This window comes from Salmo trutta, chromosome 36 (assembly GCF_901001165.1).
Source record: "Salmo trutta chromosome 36, fSalTru1.1, whole genome shotgun sequence".
In the NCBI taxonomy this organism is placed as follows: domain Eukaryota; kingdom Metazoa; phylum Chordata; class Actinopteri; order Salmoniformes; family Salmonidae; genus Salmo; species Salmo trutta.
The window spans coordinates 6,863,255-6,873,232 of NC_042992.1; the positions used below are offsets into that span (position 1 = coordinate 6,863,255).

The following is a 9,978-nucleotide window of genomic DNA, read 5'->3' on the forward strand; positions in this document are numbered from 1 at the left end:
GTTCCTAGGCCGTCATTGTAAATAAGAACTTGTTCTTAACTGACTTGCCTAGTTAAATAAAGATAAAAACAATGAAATAGCATTAGAAGCAACTAGGGTTACAAAATTCTGGAAGCTATCCCAAAATGTCCTTGTAATCCAGATTAGAAGGATTCCTGGAATAAGCAGGAAGTCCAGAATACGCCAAATCACAATTTCTAGAACATTTTGGTAAAGTAACTGGAATTTTACAACACTGGCAGCAACACCCTCCTCTGTCAGTGGGTGTTACGCAACAAGAAAAAAAAAAAAAGTTGACCAAATATCCTTTTAATTTCATATGCACGATTAAAAGTTTTATTCAAAGTTCTGCTGGTATACAGTATTACATGGTGCATTGGTCAAGATATGCTACAGAACAGGGTGAAACTGGCCATGGAAGGAAGGATTTCAATATAGTACATCACTTTCCTGGGTCACATTAAGAAGACAAACAGGATAAATCGTTTTGAAGAAACTGGGGGGGAAAATAATTCAGGAAGTACCTTTTTTTTCCCCCCCAAAGTGCTTTCTGCTGTTTCATGGCAACTGAACTAAACTCTAGTATGCAAAGACTACATCCCCTATACAAAGCAGGGAGTACCAACTTTGATTGTCTTGCTTGGTCTGTATTGAGGCTTTGTAGTATCAAGTGTGTTTATGTAGAAGACTAATCCAAAACTTAATGTGACAGATAGTTTAGATTTATATTGAGATTTAGAGCTGACTGAAATCATACACATCCCATCTTTAATTAGAAAAAAATATAAATACATGGTCCAAATAGTAATACTATCTACTACTGCAGTACATAGAAATGAAAGAACAAAAGTAACGGCAGGGATTGTAACGGTAAATAGGATGGGGGGGGGGGGGGGGGGGGGCAGGCCCCAATTCAAATCCCTAGACTGTACCCATAGATTCTTCCTGGCGGCCCCATGTAGATCTTTAAAAACTTGGTTGAAACTTGAAAAAAAAAAAAAGCAGCAATGACAGAATTTCAACCGAAAGCTCTCAACCTATGCAGTCCATTCAGATCTATAAAGGGGGGAGGGAGTCAACTAGGGGAATAAGGACAGAGGCAAGGGACTGGTTTGGAATGGAGCCAAAGTCAACACCTCTATGGGCCCCATCTCAAATTGAGCCCAAGACCTATGCATTTGTGCAGACCTGAGAGGACACAATATGGTATACTGTAGCTCCAGCGTAGGGCCTAGGGTTTGATTTGGGATTAGGCCAAAGAGCCTCCGGTAGCCAATCAGAAGACAAATAAGAAGTCATCTCCATTGGTGGTGTTCTGGTTGCATGTGTTCCCATTGGCCAAGTCAGGTTCTGTCAGCCAATCCTGGGGGGTCACCCCAACGTCCAGGACCTGGGGGTTAGTACGGGACACCGCCAGTCTGGAGGGGGGGAGAGATGGAAAGGGAGGAAAGGGAAGAAGAAAATGTGATGGAATTAAGAGAGATTAGTGGTGTTCAAACCCCTCTAACCCTGACCCGCTCCACTACAGAGGACCCCCTCTAACCCTGACCCGCTCCACTACAGAGGAGCCCCTCTAACCCTGACCCGCTCCACTACAGAGGAGCCCCTCTAACCCTGACCCGCTCCACTACAGAGGAGCCCCTCTAACCCTGACCCGCTCCACTACAGAGGAGCCCCTCTAACCCTGACCCGCTCCACTACAGAGGAGCCCCTCTAACCCTGACCCGCTCCACTACAGAGGACCAGCAGACATTGAATGACCCTAATCAGAAGTCAACTGATGCAGTATGTACAACAGTGGGTCCTATACAAGGAAGTAGTATGGCTGATGCGGTATGTACAACAGTGGGTCCTATACAAAAAAAAACTTGCTTGAACTCTCAATTCAATTGTATACATGAGATATTGGGTCTGGTAGGAGTTGACACAAACATATTACATTTTTAAAAAAGTAACATTAAGAGAATTCTGAATAAAGAAATGAAATAAGACCTGCTTCCCCTGGACGTAGTCAATATTTTACAGTAGGCACAGCGTAAAGGCTAAGTATTATAATAATAGTATTACCAAATAATACCACTTTTCTCTGGAAACAATGTTCATATACTCTTTAGACCTTATAATTGGCTATTCTATACACTTCATCTGTTTGGCTTCTTTATTGAACAAAATGTAACTGATTAATTAAATTTAATATTTTAGAATATTTGCATACAGGTTTTGTTTTCCTCGAAGAGTTTGTCCTAAAAATCTATTGTTTCAACAATATTTTATATAACGACATGTTTGATGTACAAGATGTATATTTGTACAGACTACACCTAATATTTAACAGAAGAGGTATTTGGATTTAAATTATATTTCTTTTAATTCAAATTCTAATTGCAATTTTATATCCTGTTTACCGCTTCAATTCAAATTCAATAATTGAAATGTATGAGACATTCTGAATTGATGCCAACCCCGCTCTCGGCATCATCTCTACCTCTGACTATTTCTCTAGTCTAACCTTGTAAGTCCGAAGGTCCATTCTAGACGGAGCTGTTGAGTCATTCTCCAAAAACTGTAATCAATCTCAGGGAAATTTCATCTGAGAAAAATCAATGAGCTGATTGATTTATGTTGTCAAAATCAGCAGCAAGAAGTGCCTAGCTTATTGACAACAGATACATTTTAGGACGAGTGTCTTACCTAGAAAAAGCCTCATCCAAGTCTTCCTCAATTTCCTGCAAGAGAGAGAGAGATTGTGAGTTTGTAGCCAAAATATTTTCTCCCATTTAGACAGAAACGGTTGATGGATGATTTGAGACATACCCAGACAGTGTTGTTGTAATCAATGTTCTCGGGAGCAGTGTGGTCGTCTACCTGGAACTCCTCGTTGCCATTGGTTTCCAGAACCACGGCAACATGAGTCCGTTCCTCCAGGTCCAGTAGGTTACCCATGGCAACATCTATGGAGACAAAAATCAGCCAATCAAGTCAGTAAAGTTGAGTGTTTACAGTTGGACTCCAACTGCTTACAATTATTTTTCTTTAATTTTAAATAAATTCAAGCTTAAATCCTAAGGATCCAACCAAGGCCGCAGTAGGAGGAAAAGAGAAGATATCAGAAAGACGTTTCATTGCTAAATAACAAAGTAAATGTTATTCTGATTTACACTGTAGTCATTTAGCAGATGCTCTTATCCAGAGAGACGTACAATTAGTGCATTCATCGTAAAATAAATCTGATGAACATTATATTAAAAATAAACAAGGTATTTTGTATCTTCTGAATGTGTGCATTGGATAAAGATGGAGAGCGCGTGGGTCTGAGGCTGCGTTTACACAGCCAGTCCAATTCTGATTTTTTCAGAGCTGATCGGATTGGTGAAGAAAAAAAAAATATCAGAATTGGGCTGCATGTGAAAATGCAGCTTCAGTGTTGCTCTGTGTGTGTGATCACCTTACCTTCTCCTTTCAGACTAGCCAGGCTGTTGGATCCTTCTAATTGGGAGCTGCCGGTTGCTTCTCCAGCCGAGCCAGACTTCACCCTCTTCTCTACAAGACACAAAAAACTACCATCAAAACACACACACAGCTTCTACCCCCAAGCTAAAAGACTGCAGAAACAATTAATCAAAGTGGCTAACCCAGTCTATTTGCCTTGACCGCCTTTATTTTTTTTGCACCGACTGACTCACTGGACTCAACCCAGACGCTGCTACTCCGTGTATTATCTGTCCTGATTCCTTAGTCACCTTTACCCCTACCTACATATTACCTCAACTACCTTGTACATACCCACGTTGCTGTCATTTTGTGTTACCATTTTCTCCCCCCCCCCCATAGAAGATTTCTCTTACTTTTTAAGTCTGCATTTGTGTAAAATGGGCTCGCAAGTAAGCATTCCACGGTAAAGTCTACACCGGTTGTATTCGCCGCATGTGATAAATAACATTTGATTTCATATAGAAAATGTTAAACTGTGACGCGTGTTTGGTGCGTGTTAATAAATGTAAGTGTTTCATCTCCTGGGTTGTGTGTAACAAAACAAATCTAATGTTATTGGCTGCATACACATATTTAAAAACAGATGTTATTGCGGGTGTAGGGAAACGTTTGTGCTTCTAGCTCCGACAGTGCAGTAATATCTAACAATACACAATCTAAAAAGTATTAGGATGAGCAATGTCGGAGTGTATGTATGTATGCATGTCTCACACAAACACATATAGCTGAAGAACAGTATATGTAACATCACAGAAATAGTTGAATAGGATGGCCTTAACTAGAATACAGTATATACACACATATGAAGTGGGTAAAGCAGTATGTAAACATTAAAGTGACCAGTGTTCCATTATTAAAGTGGCCAGGGATTCCATGTCTGTATATGTAGCCGGCTAGTGACAATGACTACAAGTTCAGGGCAGGTGAACTGGGCGGAGGCTGGCTAGTGGTGACTATTTAAAAAAAAAAAAAAAAGTCTGATTGCCTTGAGATGGAAGCCGTTTTTCCAGCCTCAGCTTTGACGCACCTGTACAGACCTCACCTTCTGGATGGTAGCAGGGTGAACAGCAACCTACCTTCTTTGGCAACCTGCCAGAACTCAAAGGCCACTCTAAAGGCTTGTGCTACAGTCAGAGTCACTGCCTGGGCCTAGGAGAGAAAGAGACCATTCACAAAACTGTTATAATGCTATAAGACCCAATGAAACAACATTCACTTTCATTAGCAATCAAAGGACACTTGTAAGCCTATGCGAGGGGGGAATTAAGAGTACAGATTATTTTATGGGACAACATACAAACGTTATTGAAAAAGACCCTTTGAAAAACACACTTTTATTAAGGAAAAATATGTATTAGTGTTCTCCAGATCCCCAGCAACACAGGCAGTCGAAAAGGAGATGCGAGGAGTGCAACCTTCTAATGTTTCCCCCGGAGGAACGAGAGAAGGCCAGTCAGATGTAGGGGTTATAATGGAAGCAAACATGTTTTAAGGCAGGCTTTTGTTCCAGCCCCGCTTTAATATACCCGATTCAGGTGCTCAAAGTCCTGTTGAGCAACTGATTAGTAGAGTCAGCTGGGTTAGAGCAGGAATGGAACAAAACCCTGCACAACCAGTAGTTATAGTAGGAAGGTTGTTCGATCCTGTTCTAAGGAGTGGATTCATTTCCGTGTCTATCCCCTTCCCTAAATCAGTGTTTCCTCAACCCTGGTCCTCCAGTACCCCCAACACTACTACTGTAACCCTGGTCCTCCAGCACCCAACACTATTACTGTAACCCTGGTCCTCCAGTACTGTAACCCTGGTCCTCCAGTACTGTAACCCTGGTCCTCCAGTACCCCCAACACTATTACTGTAACCCTGGTCCTCCAGTACTGTAACCCTGGTCCTCCAGTACTGTAACCCTGGTCCTCCAGTACTATAACCCTGGTCCTCCCGTACTATAACCCTGGTCCTCCAGTACCCCCAACACTATTACTGTAACCCTGGTCCTCCAGTACCACCAACACTATCACTGTAACCCTGGTCCTCCAGTACCCCCAACACTATCACTGTAACCCTGGTCATCCAGTACTGTAACCCTGGTCCTCCAGTAACCCCAACACTAATACTGTAACCCTGGACAAGCACACTTGATTCAACTATTCATCAAGCCCCTCAATGAGTTAAATGAGGTGTGTTTGTCAAGGGTTACAAATGAAACTGTACTGTTGGGGGGGTACTGGAGGACCAGGGTTGGAAAACACTGCTTTAGTGTTCACAGAACTGAAAGATAGCAATAAAATGTACAAACATATATATTTTTAAATCAACATGAAACAATTTTAAAAGATTTCACCATTCTAGTTCATATAAGGAAATCAGTCAATTGACATAAATGCATTAGGACCTACTCTATGGATTTCACATGAGTGGGAATACAGATATGCATCTGTTGGTCACAGATAAAATTTAAATAATTTTAAAAAACAGTGACATCAGCACACAGTGAGGCCAGTGGGACATACTGCCAAATTCTCTAAAATGACATTGGGGCAGCTTACGGTAGAGAAATGAACATTCAATTCTCTGGCAACAGCTTTGGTGGACATTCCTGCAGTCAGCGTGCCAGTTGCACACTCCCTCAAAACTAGAGACATCTGTGGCATTGTGTGACAAAACTGCACAATTTTAGAGTGGCCTTTTATTGTCCCCCAGCACAAGGTGCACCTGTGTAATCATGCTGTTTAATCAGCTTCTTGATATGCCAAACCTGTCAGGTGGATGGATTAGCTTGGCAAAGGAGAAATGCTCTCTAACATGTATATAAACAAATTTATGCACAGCATTTGAGAGAAATAAGCTTTTTGTGCAGTATGGAACATTTCTGGGATCTTTTCTTTCAGCTCATGAAACATGGGACCAACACTTTACATGTTGCATTTATATTTTTGTTCAGTGTAGATAGGCCAAAAAAAAAAAAAAAAAAAAAACTCAGTTAGCCTACAGGAGGTCCAAGCAGAGGCATAAGAATATTTCTTAGACTCATCCAGTCCTTTCAGATTATAGGGGTTGTTGTGTCAGTTCACACTCACCACCTTCCTCTTGGAGCAGAGGTAGGCGTGGCACTCCAGTGTTCCGTTGAGGGTGTTCTGGGAAATGTAGGCAAACACCTTGTCGTGCAGCTTGTCTGCCGTGCAGTAGGATATCCTGCAGGATACAAGGGCAAAGGTTAAAATGTCAGAGGGCAAAATAAATTCAGCAGTTAGTTATGGTTCAAAATGGCAAGCGTCCTCAGAGAGAGAGGAGAGAAAGAAAGAGAGATCACCCAGCTCTGTTGAGGTCTGGTCTCCTGTAGGGAGTTATATTTCCCCTCTCCCTACCACACGCCCACCTGTATATGGAGATGTTGTCTAGCAGCTGGTTGGTCAGACTATCGTAGAGCATTATACCCTGAGGAGAAACCTTCAGAGACACCTTCTGAGGCTTCTTACCTCCCGCTTTGGCCTGGAGGGGATAGAGTTGATGACAGAGAATATAGATTCATTACAAATCAATTATTCCTAAAGGCTATGGCCTGGATCAACATGAGATAATATAATAACAATAAATTAGACAAAGATTTTAAAATAATCACAATAAAAGCAAGATATATCTATCATCAGTAAGCATTGATGCTAAGACTATAAACAATATAATGAAACCAATACAGCTAATTGATCATTTGTTTCTAAAAGGAACAGGCCACGTCATTTTGTTATCTTGAAGCAGGAGGGGGGAAAAAAATGCTGTTCTGGAGAGCAGAAGCAATCAAGACCAACTCCAAAAATATAATAATCAAGAGTTTAAGAACTTCCTGTGCTTTGAAGTTCCAATCCCTCCTACTTGTATGACATCACAGCTCACCGTGGCAACGATCCTCTTGACAGCAGCTGCTGATAGGTCCTCTCCTTTGGCCTGGTCCACCAGGGTCATGCCTAGGTGGCGGAGGTTAAAGGTCATGCCATCTACAACAGTCTCCCTCGTGTCGGTCCAGTTCTCAGGAAGTTCTAAAGACAGGTTATAAGAAATAAGGGGGGGGGGGGGGGGGGGGTCAACAATAAGGTTATTATAGTAAAACGAAAACTAAAATAAATAATTTAGTAAACTGAAACTAAACAATTTGATGGCTTTTATCATCTTCTAAACTTTGGCCAAATCAAATGGGGGTTAATGCTGAAAGTAGATGGAAGTTTCAAATAGCTAGTGATAATGATGCACAAGCTAGGCCTATCACTAACAAACAGGGAAGAAATCCGAGGGTGAGCACGGAGCGTGACTGGGCCAAGCTAGAGCAGCTTGTGAAGTTGCTGGAGCTGTTCGCAGACTTCAAACTGACAGCCAGTCACTGTCTGATGTGGTGTCGTGTCGTGTCAACCTCGAGTCACACTTGCAGTCAACTACTGTTGCAAAACAGTTGGCACAGGTCCTCCTGAAGTCACTGCGTGAGCAGTTTGCATGCATACTGAATCCTCTGGCAGCAAACTTCAATCCTCACTCTACAGCAGCTTGCTCAACATAGATGGAGCCACTGATGAGGGAAGCAGAGTCTTGTGTACTTCAGCAAATCAGAGAGTACAGCCATGGAGCAGCAGGACCCCAGTAAGATGCCAGCACGTTGAATCCAGCAAGCATCTCGACCACAGTTCTTCAGAAATATGGCTTCCTCGTATCTAAGACTGTCAGAGGGTCAACCTGGCAGGGCATTCAGTGCCCTGTCTGAGATGTGGAAATACCTGGAAGAGGTTAAAAAGGGGGGCATGTTTACAGAGTCACCTCTCCAGTTCTGGCAGGCAAGGATGGCTGTTTATCCAAAGCTGTGGTTTCTACCCTTGCATCCCAAGCGTTAGCAGAGTGAATATTCTGTCTGTGGACAACTGTCATTAGGCTTGAGAAACCAAAACAACCACCTCTCTGGAACGCAGAGCCTTGTTTGGTTTTAACAGAAACACGCACAAGTTCGCATGGGCAGTGCCCTTGAGGACTTCCGCCATTTTTTTTCTTCTTCTTCCATTTACTAATCTGGGTAGGACTTCCAACTATATTGGCTGATCCCTCCTGATGATCTGGTTGTATGACCCAGGGTTGGAGTCATGCCAGCCAGGTCATCAGGAAGGAATCAGCCAATGAATTTTACTCTGCAAGAAGAAAATTGACTATCAACATATAGATGTCCTCAACGGTGCTGCCAATGCTCTCACAGAAACCCTCATGACACAGAGATGAGATGTGAATCCAAGTCTATGGTACCATCTCCTTATGCATTACTGCCCCCCAGTGGCAAGAAGTGACATCCAAAAAACAAACTATAAGCCTACAACACAAATGTCTCCTGGACAGCTACTTTCTCTCCCAAACACAAAATAATACATAAAAATTAAACTATAAAAATGTTTATCAAAGTAAAGAACCAGTAAATCAAGTCAGAAAACTGACTAAAACTAAACTGAATTTCAAATAAAAATATCTTAAAATAACAAAACTATAATAAAGTTTGAACCATAGACCAGTAGAAGGTGTGACCTCCAGGTTGTTCTCACATGCATCTGTCCAGTTTCCAAGCAGCTAGGTGGGTCAAAGTCCAGATGCTATATTCAAATCATGTTTGCGAACAGGGTCAATATTATGAGATGGATATAGCAGCCTATATCTGTCTCTGAAATAGTGTTGAGTCAGTGTTGGTCTGTCGTGTGAATTTGTGTAGCTAAAGATATTTTCCTTTAACAGGACTTTGTTTTGAATTTAAAAAAAGCCGTTTCAAAAATAAATAAATATATATATATATATATATATATATATATATATATATATATATATATATATATATATATCAGGGTGAAAAACAATAACTGTAGGCAAAAGTAAATGTTTTTACTCAGAACTAACCTATAGCTGACCTGTAAAAGAGAAGAAATATTGAGGGGGAGAAAAGTGCTACCGCTAGCTGCCAACGCCTAGCCTGCTGTGCTAGCGCTAGCTGCCAACGCCTAGCCTGCTGTGCTAGCGCTAGCTGCCAACGCCTAGCCTGCTGTGCTAGCGCTAGCTGCCAACGCCTAGCCTGCTGTGCTAGCGCTAGCTGCCAACGCCTAGCCTGCTGTGCTAGCGCTAGCTGCCAACGCCTAGCCTGCTGTGCTAGCGCTAGCTGCCAACGCCTAGCCTGCTGTGCTAGCGCTAGCTGCGAACGCCTAGCCTGCTGTGCTAGCGCTAGCTGCCAACTCCTAGCCTGCTGTGCTAGCGCTAGCTGCCAACTCCTAGCCTGCTGTGCTAGCGCTAGCTGCCAACTCCTAGCCTGCTGTGCTAGCGCTAGCTGCCAACTCCTAGCCTGCTGTGCTAGCGCTAGCTGCACTCGTCACGGAGAAGAAACGTTAGTGGGCGTGGCATGTAACCAGGAAAATTAAACCTTAACACACAGTAGGTAACTTCATCCTACTTCCCTGTTTCATTGAAGGGGAAAGACAGGAAGCCAAA

At 42.4% G+C, this 9,978-nt stretch overlaps 1 protein-coding gene across 1 annotated transcript; it reads right to left on the reverse strand.

Moving 5' to 3' along the window:
• Positions 1–307: 307 nt before the first annotated feature.
• On the reverse strand, positions 308–9,415 carry LOC115176322 (low density lipoprotein receptor adapter protein 1-A). The gene is made up of 9 exons (XM_029736266.1): positions 9,397–9,415; positions 7,378–7,520; positions 6,866–6,978; positions 6,567–6,681; positions 4,569–4,641; positions 3,451–3,540; positions 2,815–2,951; positions 2,692–2,726; positions 308–1,418 (listed from the first exon to the last, which is right to left on the reverse strand). Exons 2-9 carry the CDS (start codon positions 7,471–7,473, stop codon positions 1,277–1,279), a joined length of 801 nt encoding a protein of 266 aa, XP_029592126.1. The 5' UTR covers positions 7,474–7,520; positions 9,397–9,415; the 3' UTR covers positions 308–1,276.
• Positions 9,416–9,978: the final 563 nt, after the last annotated feature.

Coding starts and splice junctions, on each gene's coding strand:
- LOC115176322 (XM_029736266.1), bottom strand. CDS start 7,473: ATGACCTTTAACCTCCGCCACCTAGGCATGACCCTGGTGGACCAGGCC. Junction 4,642..6,566: donor TCTGCTCCAAGAGGAAGGTG/GTGAGTGTGAAC, acceptor TTTCTCTCCTAG/GCCCAGGCAGTGACTCTGAC. Junction 3,541..4,568: donor CTGGCAGGTTGCCAAAGAAG/GTAGGTTGCTGT, acceptor TGTGTCTTGTAG/AGAAGAGGGTGAAGTCTGGC.